The sequence below is a fragment of the Elaeis guineensis genome, chromosome 7 (assembly GCF_000442705.2).
Source record: "Elaeis guineensis isolate ETL-2024a chromosome 7, EG11, whole genome shotgun sequence".
NCBI lineage: Eukaryota > Viridiplantae > Streptophyta > Magnoliopsida > Arecales > Arecaceae > Elaeis > Elaeis guineensis.
Window position 1 is genome coordinate 610568 of NC_025999.2, and position 13614 is coordinate 624181.

A 13614-nucleotide genomic window follows, 5' to 3' on the forward strand; every position below is an offset into this window, starting at 1 on the left:
TATGATCTCGATAATGACATGAGATGTAGAAGGCTCTCTGAATGTGTTGCAAAACTTATTTCGAAGAATCAATGTTAACTCTAAAATCACTAAATTCTAAACATATTAATTGGACATGCGGTACTTACGAGTAGCTCTGGATATGGATGATGTCTCTATCCTCCAATCAAGTTGGAGGTATCGTGAACCGGATGGATCCTCAACCACAGTGCTGTGTCTGAGAGCCGATGGTCGCTGCTGCATGCAATTATGGGGTCATTAGTGACCCTCTGTCCTCTAAATCTAAGCACAAAACATCTAATACAAAAAATATTATATTAGTTAACAAATGACAAAATAACATAAACAAGAATATATAAAGTATCAAAGCTTATCGCTCAGTGTGAGAGCTACAGAATCATGCGAGCTGACCGCATGATCTCTCTCTTCTCGAGAGCTCTATCCTCAGCTGATGCGACTTCGATCTCTGGAAGATTTGATATATGCTTTTTGAAAATAAAAATAAAAAAATTATCAAATTAATTATACAATTATGGATGACAATGTAAGATTTAAAATGATGCAAGATAAGTAATTAAAATGATCCAAAAATTATATACTTAGCACTACTCATCGACCTCTTCAGATGTTTGGTATCCTTCAAAATCTTCTTTCGATTCTTCTTCTTCTTCCTCCTCTTTCACCTTTTCTCCTTCTTCTTCCTCTTCTTCTCTTTCTTGGGAGGATTGTCCTTTAAAATAATTTCAGTTGGATCTACCTCCTCATATTTGCCATCTGCAAATAGAAGAATTTCTGGAGCATCCAATTTCATATCATCGAAGGATTGATAAACTCCTACTGTCTCATCCTCTTGAAAGTATTTTGATAATTGAGGCTCTTCTTCTTTTTCGAGCACGTAATGAATGGCTCGAGACTTAATTTTGCATACAACCCCACTAATCTTTCCTTCCTCTTTCTCATGATGGAAAAGGAGTATAATATACTTAAGTAGCTTGTGTAGCTAGTACAAATAGTTCATTGATATAAGCTTTTGATCCATATTTGATTTCAATAAGCCCGTACCGTGGATCAACCTTCATACTAATGTCGGTATCGATCCATTGGAGCTTAAATAGAATGATACTATTACCTCCAATGTAGCTCATCTTAATCATTTCTTCAAGGATTCTATAGTAGTCACTCTCCACCTTATCTTCCCACCCACTGCCTTTTATATACACATCATTGTTCATTGTGCTTTTATAATTTTCATCAATGTGCTTGTATGGAGTAATAAAGACTGGCCATCATGAATAAGGGGCCGCTATATGATTGAATGGTATAAAGCCATCCATAGATAGATTCAGCCAGACATTACGTGATTTTAGAGCAAATAAAAGGTGGCAAGCATCAAATTGCTTCTATGCCTCGCTGTCCAATGGATGACACATCATATCGAAGATACTTGCATGGTCCTTCTTTGTGCCATCTCATCTGTCCGACAGTACTCTTGGACAAGTAGAGCCTCTGAAGTATAGAAGTAAGAGAAAAGTATCGAAAAACCTTATATGGTATGTCCTTTTGATTCCTATCCTCTTATCTCGACTTAAATCGGCTTGCACCGCATACGCCATATGAGCTTTTCTGTTGGTCCTTATAGAAAAGCATTGCAACCATTACAGCATGCATCTATCTTCTCATATCCCATACCCAATCTTTTTACTATCTTCTTCGAAACATAGAAGCTCTCAATAAGCTTCTCATCCTTCGATAGTATTTTTTTTCTTATTGCTACCATTCTATCATAATAATTGACCATCATATTAAACTCGGACTTCAAGTTCAATAACTCTGACACAGCTGATAGTACAGTATGTGTTTCACATTCCGATCATAGTGGTTCATCAGCATCTTTCAACATACAGTAGAAATCAACACTGCTAGCTTTTGAATCGTCCTCCACATCCCATTTAAATTCAGGACCAGCCGCATCTCTAACTATATCCACCATTCTATCTCTATCCTTGTCCTGCTCGATTCTAACCCTTACAACTTTCTTCCATGTCTCTCCATAGAGATACTAATACTTGTAGTTGGGCATAAATCTACTCTTATATTAATGGACAGTAATTGTATCCCTATCAAATATTTCTCTATTGCCATATCTATTACAAGGGCAACGAGCCCATTCTTGATGTAAGATTGCTGCATTCTCAAAAAAAAATTTGCAGAAGTACTCTACACCCTCCCTATATTCAACAGAAATCTCTCCGTTGACTACTCGACGGTCCATCCAACTACGATCTATGATAGACTATCTAAGAATTTTGTATATACATAAATATAAGGCAATTGCTAAATACTATTTTATCATTCAAAATGGCTTGCATAGTAAATACATCCTATCATCAACTAATGGATAAAGATAGATCCTATTCTATTCAGAAAATATATTAATTCTATAGGTCCATTACAGTAATCAAACGATACGCAACAAAGATCGAAAGAAATTTCAGCAGTATTTTTCTTTAATTCTTCCATATAGGAAGAATAAAAAAAAAATACTGTTTAAAATTTTTTTCGAACTCTCAACATATTGTTTGATTACTGTAATGACCTATAGAATTACTTACATTTTTCAAACTTTTCATAGTGGACAATCAATTGATCAATATATATAATTCTTCTATCCATATAAAAATAAATAAATGTACAGATATATTAAAATATGTACATCAATCAACTGACGAATTTATCGCTCTATGCAATATAAATTTTATTAAAATTAACACGTAATTAATGCTGCTCAGTATCTTCCATCGATCTGAGCGCACAGGATGTGCGAGGCCTAGATGCCTTGGACGCCAGCTATGACCTGAGATGCGGACACGCAGGGTATGCCCCAACCCCATGTTTGCAATGCTACCCGGCACCTTTTCTCTATCTGCGCAGTCTGCATGCCAAAATTTAAGTCCCATATATTTAATTAATTAATTAATTATTTAACTAATTAATTAAATCAATATTTTATTAATTTTTAGTGATGATACTAGCCATCGCTAATACCGTCACTAATTTTAGACAACACTATCTATTGCTAATGCCATCGCTAATATTCACAATAGTAGGCACACTGGCGTGGGGATGAAGCTGTGGGGTAGGGACCATTGGGTCGGGGTCGTGGACTAGGGGCAGTAAGGGAGGGGCCGCACAGTCAGGTCAGCGAGGATGGGGCCATAGGGAGGCTGGCATGGCAAGGGTTGCAGGGTCCAGTCGGTGGGGTCGGGGTGGCTGCGAGTGAGACAGAGCCGGGGCGGCTGGCTCGGGGCTGCAGCATTGGAGGCACCGACGGGGTCGGGGAACCCACGAGCGAGGCGAGGCTGGGGTGGTGGGCTCAGGACAGCAGCATAGGAGGCACCGGGGGGGTCGATTGCTAATACCCACACGTCGTCACTAATACTATTAATTTTTTTTAAAATATTAAATTTTAATATTAATTTTTTTAAAAAAAATAAAATAATATTTTTTTAAAATTATTAGCGGTGATAAATTATTTCATCGCTAATATCGTTGCTAATACTATAATTTTTTTTACTATTAAATTTTAATATTAATTTTTTTTCTCCTTGGTCATTTTTTGGGTGGTTAAAAATCATCATTGGATTTTATTAAATTTTTGGATTTAATTAATTTATGGATCAAATACTAATTAATTTAAATTAAATAAAATTTAATTAAATTTAACTTAATTTGAGGTTAATTATATTTTAATATTACAAGTAGGATTTGAATTTAAAGCTTAATTGAATTAGATTTGACAGGATTTCGAATTAGATTCGAATCGGATTCGAATTGAATTTGAATCGGATTCGAATTGAATCATAGATTAAGTTCTAATTGATTTAAATCAGATTTAACTTAATTAGACTTGACTTAATTTGAAGCTAATTGAATTTTATAATCCAACTAGGATTTAGACTCAAAGCCTAATTGAATTAGGCTTAACAAGATTTCGAATTGGATTCAAATTGGATTCGAATTAGATTGGAATTGATCATCTACTTGATTTAAATCAGATTAAATTTAATTATGCTTGATTTAATTTGAGGCTAATTAGATTTTATAATCTAAGTAGGACTTAGATTCAAAGCCTAATTGAATTAGATTTGACAAGATTTTGAACTAGATTCGAATTGGATTCGAATTGAATCATAGATCAATTTTTAATTATCTTAAATCAGATTTAATTTAATTAGATTTGATTTAATTTGAGTTTAATTAGATTTTATCATTCAAGTAGGACTTAGATTCAAAGCCTAATTGAATTAGATTTGACATGATTTCGAATTGGATTCGAATCAGATTCAAATTGAATTCAAATTGAATCATAGATCAAGTCCTAATTAATTTAAATTATATTTAATTTAAGTAGGTTTGACTTCATTTGAAGCTAATTAGATTTTATAATCCAAGTATGACTTGGATTCAAAGCCTAATTGAATTAGGTTTGACGGGATTTCAAATTGGATTCGTATTGGGTTCGAATTGAACCCAAATTAAAAATTATTTTCTTCTAATTGATTTAAATCAGATTAAATTTAATTAGATTTGACTTAATTTGAGGGTAATTGGGTTTCACAATCTAATTAAGACTTGGATTCAAAGTTTAATTGAATTAGGTTTGACAGAATTTCGAATTAAATTCGAATCGGATTCAATGGATTCGAATTGAATCCAAATTAAAAATTATTTTTTTTAATTAATTTAAATTAAATTAAATTTATTTAAGTTTGACTTAAGTTAAAGATAATTAGATTTTACAATTCAAGTAAGACTTGGATTCAAAGCCTAATTAAATTAGGTTTGACAGAATTTTGAATTAGATTCGAATCAGATTTGAATTGAATTCAAATCATTTATTAGATTATTAGCGATAGAAAAGTATCATCATCATTAATTCTATCGTTAAAAATATTTTTAAAATTATTATTCAAATTTTTTTAAAAAATTTATTAGCGACAATAAAATTTTCATCGCTAATAACCCCAATTCATCGTCGCTAATAATTATTTTATATTTAAATATTATTAAAAAAATTAAAAAATTTAAAAATTTTTAGCGATGGCTTTTGCCATCGCTAATAATTAAATTATCATCGCTAATAGTATTAGCGATAGTAAGATTTTTGGTTGGTTTTACAGTAGCTAAAAGGTGTTATTAACGACGAAAATTTTTTCAGTCACTAATACTATTGCTAATATTCAATATTCTTATAATAAGTGGACCGTATTGACTAATGCAGGCTGTATCGACTATAATGGGCCTTGTCAGTTGAAGTGGGTTGCATTTGGCTTCAATAGCCCTTGACAGCTATAATGGGCCACGTCTGGCTTCAATGGGTCTTGTCGGTTGTGGTGAGCCACATTTGGCTTCAATGGACCTCCTTGACTGTACTGGGCCGTGTTGGCTTTAGTGGCCCTTGTCGGCTGTAGTGGATCACATCTGATTTTAACGGGCCATATGGGATCCCTGAAGGGTTAGTTCATGCATCTCCATCGATGTGGACTCCACTTTAGCTTACCTACGAGCATGGAGTATCACATTGCCTAGTGAGGTAGGGTGTCGGTTTGGATATCCTCAAAATTTTGCATTGATAGGATTTCCATATTCCAGAAAGCTTCAAGGAACCTTTCACCCTCTCTTAGATGCCAACCTGCCTTTAGTCTTTGAGCCTTGGAGGGCTTAAGGCTTCATCCATGCATGGGTTCCAACAAAGGACCTAATACCCCGGTTGGGTTGTCATGAATCATATGAGCTTTCTAAGGTTATCTCGAAGGTACTATCATAGGGGCCGAATCTTATTCGATATAGCCTCGATTCTACTTTCATCTTCTTTGGATCGATTGATAATTTTATCCTTCAAAAAGTATTATAAAATACAATATTAGTTAGATTTTTATTATATAAATAAAAATTATATTTACATCATGGCTAGCTATAGTCAGCAGTGCGATGATGGCGCCATTGACTTCCCTTTAAGATCAGGAAGAAAAATGATGCTGCCGAAACACCGTCTGTTTCTCTCCTTAATTTGGACTCCTACCCCCCATGCTACCAGTTAGGGTGGAGATGGCGTTGATGACGCCCACAATTGGTCGGTTGTCGTTGTTTTCCTCATCAGGTACTTGATTTCACTGCTCTCTAACATACTTTCTGAGGTAGCCTCTCTAGATAAAGATCTCGACCTCATTCTTGAGCTGGTGGCATTTCTTGATGTCATGGCCATGGTCATAGTAGAAACGATAGTATTTTCTCTTATTTCTTCCGTTCAAAGGAGACTTCATTAGTCCAGGTTGCTGAAGATACCCTTGCTCCTCAATCTCCATTAGAAGCTAGGATTGGGGGGTAGATAGAGGAGTACAATTATCGAACCCTCGAGGTGGACTCTTCGGTTGGTAGCTTTTTTGTGGTTAGAAAGATTTCCTCTTGATCTGGACTCCTATGGGATCTTCTCAGTCTCTCTTCTTAACGAAGATCTTTTTTTCCTTTGCCTGCTTGTGGAGCTCCCAGGCTTCTTCCGCCTGGATGTAGTTATTTTTGAGCTTGGGCCAGTAGGTCGTAATAGTCCCTCAAAAATTTTCTATTGAGTGAAAAGATAAGATGCTCATTTCATAGCCCTCACTTGAGTACTGACATCACCACTAACTGGTTGATGCTCTGCACCTTGAATGTGTTGGCATTGATGCATACAATATAGTTGCACAGTGACTCATCCTCTCTTTACTGGAGAGAGAAAAGGTTGTTAGAATTCTTTAGTTGGGGTTTGATAGCTGGTAAAATGAGTAATGAACAGCCTACTAAGTTGTTCGAATGAATGAATGGTCCCTAGTTGGAGTCTGGAATACTATGCTCATGCCAACTTTTTGAGGGTGATCGGGAAGGCAAGAAAAAAAAGGACATCCGTGATGCCCTTAGCATCATGAGGGTTCTATAAACCTACAAGTGATCCAGGGGATCTATGGAACTATTATACTGCTCCAACTGAGGTACCTTAAACCGACTTGGGATCGGTTTCTCCAAGATGGCCTGGGAAAATGGTGGTTGAGAGTTGAAATCGAGACAGTCATTACTCCAATGAAGCTTATATTAGACTTCACCGAGGCGATGTTCGATATCTTGAACTCTCCTCTTGAGTTTCTCCTTTCATTGAGATTTAACCGAATTATCAGTGGAGGAAGAGCTTCTCAAAGCTGCCTCCTCCCTTAGACTCCGACGAGAGGAGGAATGGGTTGCCATAGTAGGGGAGTGATAAGAGTGTCGCCAAGGAACGAAGAACTCCAGGAGTGAGATCGTCCACTAAGATGGGAGGAGTCGCCTGAGGGTTTGGCTCCACACACTGTTGTTGTCACTCTATCATTTGTTGCAGTTGCTGCACAATATCAGTCAGTGCCTGAATCTAGTAAGCTAGGATGTCGAGTGGAGGCGGATCTATTGTGGCCTGAGGTTGCACTGCAATGGACTCACGGAAGCACTACTCTGACTGCGATGGATGGATTGTCGGTGGGGGACAGCAAAGTTTTATTCTCTCGTTCGCACTATGCTTTTCATTTTCTCAAAAAAGAAACAACCCTTTCTCTAGCATCAATCTGTTGCTGTAAGGCTTTGGGAGGTGCTGATGTGGCTGAAACTGGATGCTGTCTGAGATTCACGACACAGAGGATATCTGCAAAAGAAGTCTACACTCGTTGGGGGTATCATCTTCGTACCTTTTTTTATATGGAGGTTGAGCCTTTAGACTGCTAGCTAAAATATGTGAGTTTATTAGGCCTTGCTCTGTAGGCCGTTAGACCATGTTCCGATCCTTTATTGAGGAAGAAATGTCTCCCATCTTCTTTGAATTGAGATTATTAGTTACGGATGTTAGACGCAGGCTTCACCCGTGTGGCTAGCTAAATTGGTTGTCCTATATCCACAACTGGTGTGATCTCATTACATCACCTTGGGTGCACTTCAATGGAGGATTGGTCTCGATCGGTGGGTTTCTTCCATAATAGAATGTATTTACATACTAACATGAAGTAGAAAGAGGTAATATATATATATATATATATATATATATATATATATATATATATATATATATATATATATATATATATATATATATATATATATATATATATATATATATATATTTTTTTTTTTTTTTTTTTTTTTTTTTTTATGGTGTGGAACCGTAAAGGATAATATGAAAAAAATGTAATCAGCATAAACATCTGTTAATTAACAGCATTATTATAAGAAAGTTATACAAGTGAGATATGAAGCAAGAATTTTTTTTAGAAGAAATTATCAGCATTATTCCAATATAAGTTACCATTAACTAAGTAATTATGGGCTCCTTAACCTAAATAGGCGACACTAGGTTACCTACAGCCTTTAACTACTTGTGGATCGGCCGGACGCATGTTAGCCCGTCATCTTCACGTCCACAAACTTGGGAAGGTCAGTAAATGCATGGCATCTGTTATGGTGAAAGGAATTAATTAATACGTGTCACGGTGTCAGGGGAGGAGGAAGCGTTCTTTTCAAAATTAATATAATTCGCCAGATTTGATTAGGAGTATGGTGCTGCAGCAAACTCGCCTCATATCCACAGCTCCTTGGATCTAAATACCAACTTTGTCTTCAATCGGGGGAAAAAACCAGCTTAATTTCTGAAGTTCTATGAAAGAAAAGATACAATAACTGTAATCAAGGAAATAAATTAAGCTAGAGCATGACGTACATCTAGCGTTCCTAGAATATTCTTCTTCTTCCCTTTTTTTTTCCTTTTTTTTTTTTTTTTTGTTTTGTTTTTTTGTGTGTGTTTGGTTTTGGGGTTTCGATTTTTACAGCCTCTTTTTATACAAATTGCAAGTTAAACCATACATAGACGATTCTGATACGTACTGGAGTCGAATCTTGTAATGTAGGTGACAGTATATATATACAATATGTAAACTGTATATATACATAGATAAAATTTATGGTGCATGTACCTGTCCTCTAGGTTCTTGCCATCAGCAGGCCATGACCCAACCAAATCTCACCAACCAATGCATATATCCATCCGCACGTCAAAAGCATTTCTTGCTCCCGCATGCTCACGTTTAAACGGCCCTCATGTCACCTGTAACCGCCCAACCACTCCTTCCATATATGATCAGTTTTTTTTATAAACCACCCCCCCGGTAATCAATCGTGCAATTCTCAAATTAAGCCACGCTGATCATCAGAAAGAAACATGGGGGACATAGCCATTGCCGAAGAGGAGCAGCACATCTTCCGCAGCAAGTTCTCGGCAGTTCCGGTGCCACAGGAGACAACGCTGCCAGAGTTCGTACTGCAAGACGCCGAGGACTATGCCGACAAGGTGGCGCTGGTGGAAGCGTCCACCGGCAAGACGTACACGTACGGCGAGGTGGTCCGTGACACCCGAAGGTTTGCAAAGGCGCTGCGGTCGGTGGGCCTCAGGAAGGGCCACGTGGTGGTGGTGGTCCTCCCCAACCTCGCCATCTACCCGGTGGTCGCCCTTGGCATCATGTCCGCCGGCGGTGTCTTCTCCGGAGCGAACCCTCTTGCGCTGCCGCTGGAGATACGCAAGCAGGTGGAAGACTCGGATGCCAGGCTCATCGTCACCAACTGCCTCACCCATGACAAGGTCGGTCAGCCATTTAAGTCCTGACTCCTGATCCAATATTCTTAAGGCAAAATTTAAATCTAAACTTAACTAAACCCATGCATGTATTGGTACCGTATTTTAAATAAATTAATGAACTGATCTGCTGTGCTATATATACACCATGTGCGTGCATGCATGCATGCATGCATATATATATATATATATATATATATATATATATATATATATCTTCACTAAACAAAAGGTGAAGGATCTCGGGGTGCCCATCATAGTCGTCGGGGAAAGGCAGGTGGCGGATGCCATAAGCTGGGATGATCTGCTGGAGGCGTCAGACCGCGCGGGTCCGAGCGAGGTAGAAGAGAAGGTGACGCAGGGAGATCTGTGCGCCCTTCCATACTCGTCGGGCACGACGGGGTTGTCCAAGGGGGTGATGCTCACCCACCGGAACCTGGTGGCCAACCTCTGCTCCTCCCTCTTCAGCGTGGGACCCGACATGATCGGCCATGTCACCATGCTCGGCCTCATGCCCTTCTTCCACATCTACGGGATCACCGGCATCTGCTGCGCCTCCCTCAGGAACAAAGGGAAGGTGGTGGTCATGGACAGGTTCGAGCTCAGAGCCTTCCTCCACGCCCTCATCGCCCACCAGGTGCATTTTGTCCCCATCGTGCCCGCCATCATGCTCGCCATGGTCAAGAGCCCCATCGTCGACGAGTTCGACCTCGGGACGCTCCAGCTCAGGACGGTCATGACGGCTGCGGCGCCGCTCGCCCCGGAGCTGCTCGCCGCCTTCGAGGACAAGTTCCCGGGCGTCCAGGTTCAGGAGGTAATTAATCGATGAACTCAGCCTTTGCCTTTATTAGCTTTCAAGGAGCAATCAGCTAGCGATCAATCAATTATTAATTAGAGACAGCACCAGCCAATCAAAATTAATGAATCAGCTAATCTGGCAGCGAGAACGTGCCAAATCAGCTGCCATGTCAGCTCGTTTGATGTGGCATTTTATCTTCTTCTTCTTTTTTTTCTTTGTCCTTGGAAATCACAAAAGTCTAGATAGCACCACTGATTTACTGCACTTCACCTCATGAATTCCGTCATCACATGAACGGCAGTTTGTGTCGCAAGCCAAGGCTGGCTAGCAAACAAGTTCACCTGCTACTGCACCAGAATTATAAACAAGCTGTTTAATTGGTAGTCAAGGTTATACGTATAGGGCAAGCAATAGCTCCAATACGTTCTCACATTCTGGTCACCACGTCCTCCCTTTGAAAATTAGGCATATGGACTCACAGAGCATAGCTGCATTACCCTGACCCATGGAGATCCAAGGAAGGGGCACAGCATCGCCAAGAAGAACTCCGTCGGATTCATTCTTCCCAACTTGGAGGTGAAATTCGTCGACCCCAACACCGGCCGCTCCCTCCCCAAGAATACTCCAGGTGAAGTCTGCGTCAGGAGCCAGTGCGTCATGCAAGGTAATTCCCTCCCCCTGGCCCATGTACCACCACTGAGGCCGCTGGCTCATTTGCCATTTCTGTACCAGCACTAGACTAGACCAACATGTCCTATATATCCGGAGTTAAATAGTTTTTGCTATTCCTCTTGACAAGTACATTTATAAATAAAAAAAATCTAGGCATATCTATTCATCTAATGGGCATTAGATGAGATATTTTTCATTTCTTTAGATATCAAAATTTATTATCCTATTTCAAGATAATTAAAAGGCACCTTAGACCAATGGCCAATTAGCAAGTGAGGGTGACAACGCCCTGCGGCATCTCTTGACTTTGCACCAGAATACCTTTTTGAAACTATGCCTTGATCAAACCGTAAATCCCGCAATCAAGCCACCTGCAGCATGAAAGTGCTCATCCGTTTCATAAAGCCAAATTGTGAGGAACTGAAGATGCAGTGCTGGTAATCATTTCAAGGAAAATAATACTTAGTTCTTGAAGATATCATCTGATATTCCTTCTATTATTTGGTAGATGTTATACTCTAGATTGTGTGTGCTTTTAGTGATCTGCGAAATTCATGCATTATTTCTTGGATCGGTGACTAATTAAATTCGTTGGCTTTAGTTAATTGTCCCAAAAGAATAACGTCTCGTATATAAAACATGAAGTCTTTTAGCTTTGAGAATTCGAGGTTTTCCTATGGAATCATCAACTCACTCGACCAAATAAAATCCGCCGGAACTAATTATGCGGCACCTCCAACAGGTTACTACAAAAATAGAGAAGAAACAGCGCGAACTGTAGACCGGGAAGGGTGGCTCCACACGGGTGACGTCGGCTACATAGACGACGATGGCGACGTCTTCATCGTGGATCGCATCAAGGAGCTCATCAAGTTCAAAGGGTTCCAGGTGAGATATCGTACCCCGGCCATCATTATTGACATTTTGAGAACAGGCAAATCGGAGGGGCTGCTTAATCCGCACCCAGGGGAACCTGAGGTGCTTAACAAACAGAAGAAGATATTATACTTTATTAATCTAGATGACAAAAGTGGTTCTTAGCGAAGTCTAATCAAAGCACAGATGCCCACCTAATGATTTCATTCCATTAATTTGTTTTTCTTTTGGAGCGTTCCTTTTCCTTTCTCATTCTTGGTGGTTCATGAGCACTTAAAAAAGAATGCTTCTAATTCTAATCCCTTTATCTTTTCCACCGCTCCATTAGAGGACAGGCAACTGCCAACCACTTGATTAATTAATAAATAATAATTCTAGGTGGGCAAATGCGGCTGCAGCCTTCTGGCGAGGCGCACTCGCTCCATGACTACAGGGCCATCAATGTGCAATCGTGCATGCATGTAACGGATATATATTTATATATACATCCGCTTGCACAATTTTCTTACGAGATTATGGCCAAAAAATTTACACGAGTGGTGGGAATTCCATAAGCTAGCATTTCTTTTTCCACTGAAATAAATATATGTTGCTCAGAAAAGATATATATATATAACATTCTATTCATTCAACTTGTCTCCACCAGTATGACGCCAAAATGCTTTCTGAGCTTTTTTCCACTGGATTAAAGGTGCCAAACTATCTCGGGACGTGTGATGTCAAACAGAGCCGTACGTACATACTTGCATGATGTTCCTACTAGAAATGCATTATGTCCAAATCATTCATCGATAAATCACATATAATATAACATGGGAATGTTTGTCTCGTCTACATACATCCAAAAAAAAAAAAAAAAGGGATCAAGTAGACGCTGCATGATTCGTCTTGAGAACTTTTCATGACTTCCATGCACGCTTGCAGGTAGCCCCGGCAGAGTTAGAAGCCATACTTCTCTCTCATCCTTCAGTTGATGATGCAGCCGTCTTTGCGTAAGTGCATGGTTCATCGAACTACATACGGTCGTTCATCAGCCGGAGGTTTGACATTAATTGATCGCCACATCTACAAATGCAATGACATGCAGGTTGCCCGACGAGGAAGCAGGGGAGATTCCCGCAGCTTGTGTTGTGATGTGCCCTCATGCAAAAGATAGTGAGGAAGCGATTATGAAGTATGTGGCCTCTAATGTTGCAACCTATAAGAGGATTCGAGTACTGCACTTTGTGGATTCCATCCCCAAGTCAGCCTCTGGGAAGATCTTGAGGAGGCTCCTAAGAGAGAACGTGGCGAAGAAATCAACAAGCCAAGAGAGCACTCCGAATTCCGTGAAGGGCATCCCACAATAGGAAGAGATGTCATAGAGTCCTCTACACAAGGTTGATGCGGTCCATTTAGCTTCGTGGCTAACATTTAAATTAATTGCTCTTTTTTTTTTTTTAAGAAAAGAAACTTCAGATCTGCCACCGATCAGAATCGTTTTTTCTAATAAGAGAGAACGCTAGTGCTCTCACTTCTAAAATACTTTGTGCATGCATTACTAGGATTACGAATGACATAAAGAAACGCGACGAACTCTTGGCATTGTGGA

At 39.2% G+C, this 13614-nt stretch overlaps 1 protein-coding gene across 1 annotated transcript; it reads left to right on the forward strand.

Annotated features, from left to right (window-relative positions):
- The first annotated feature begins 9265 nt into the window (after nucleotides 1-9265).
- Nucleotides 9266-13372, forward strand: LOC105049351 (4-coumarate--CoA ligase-like 1). Its single transcript, XM_073260682.1, has 6 exons — nucleotides 9266-9682; nucleotides 9909-10490; nucleotides 10941-11139; nucleotides 11890-12035; nucleotides 12948-13015; nucleotides 13111-13372. Exons 1-6 carry the CDS (start codon nucleotides 9266-9268, stop codon nucleotides 13370-13372), a joined length of 1674 nt encoding a protein of 557 aa, XP_073116783.1.
- The last annotated feature ends 242 nt before the right edge of the window (nucleotides 13373-13614 follow it).

What these genes read in the sequence shown, in the direction of transcription:
- LOC105049351 (XM_073260682.1), top strand. Translation starts at nt 9,266, where the DNA reads ATGGGGGACATAGCCATTGCCGAAGAGGAGCAGCACATCTTCCGCAGC. An exon ending in CGGGCGTCCAGGTTCAGGAG is followed by an intron (nt 10,491 to 10,940) that starts GTAATTAATCGA and finishes TTTGAAAATTAG; the next exon opens with GCATATGGACTCACAGAGCA. An exon ending in GATGATGCAGCCGTCTTTGC is followed by an intron (nt 13,016 to 13,110) that starts GTAAGTGCATGG and finishes AATGACATGCAG; the next exon opens with GTTGCCCGACGAGGAAGCAG.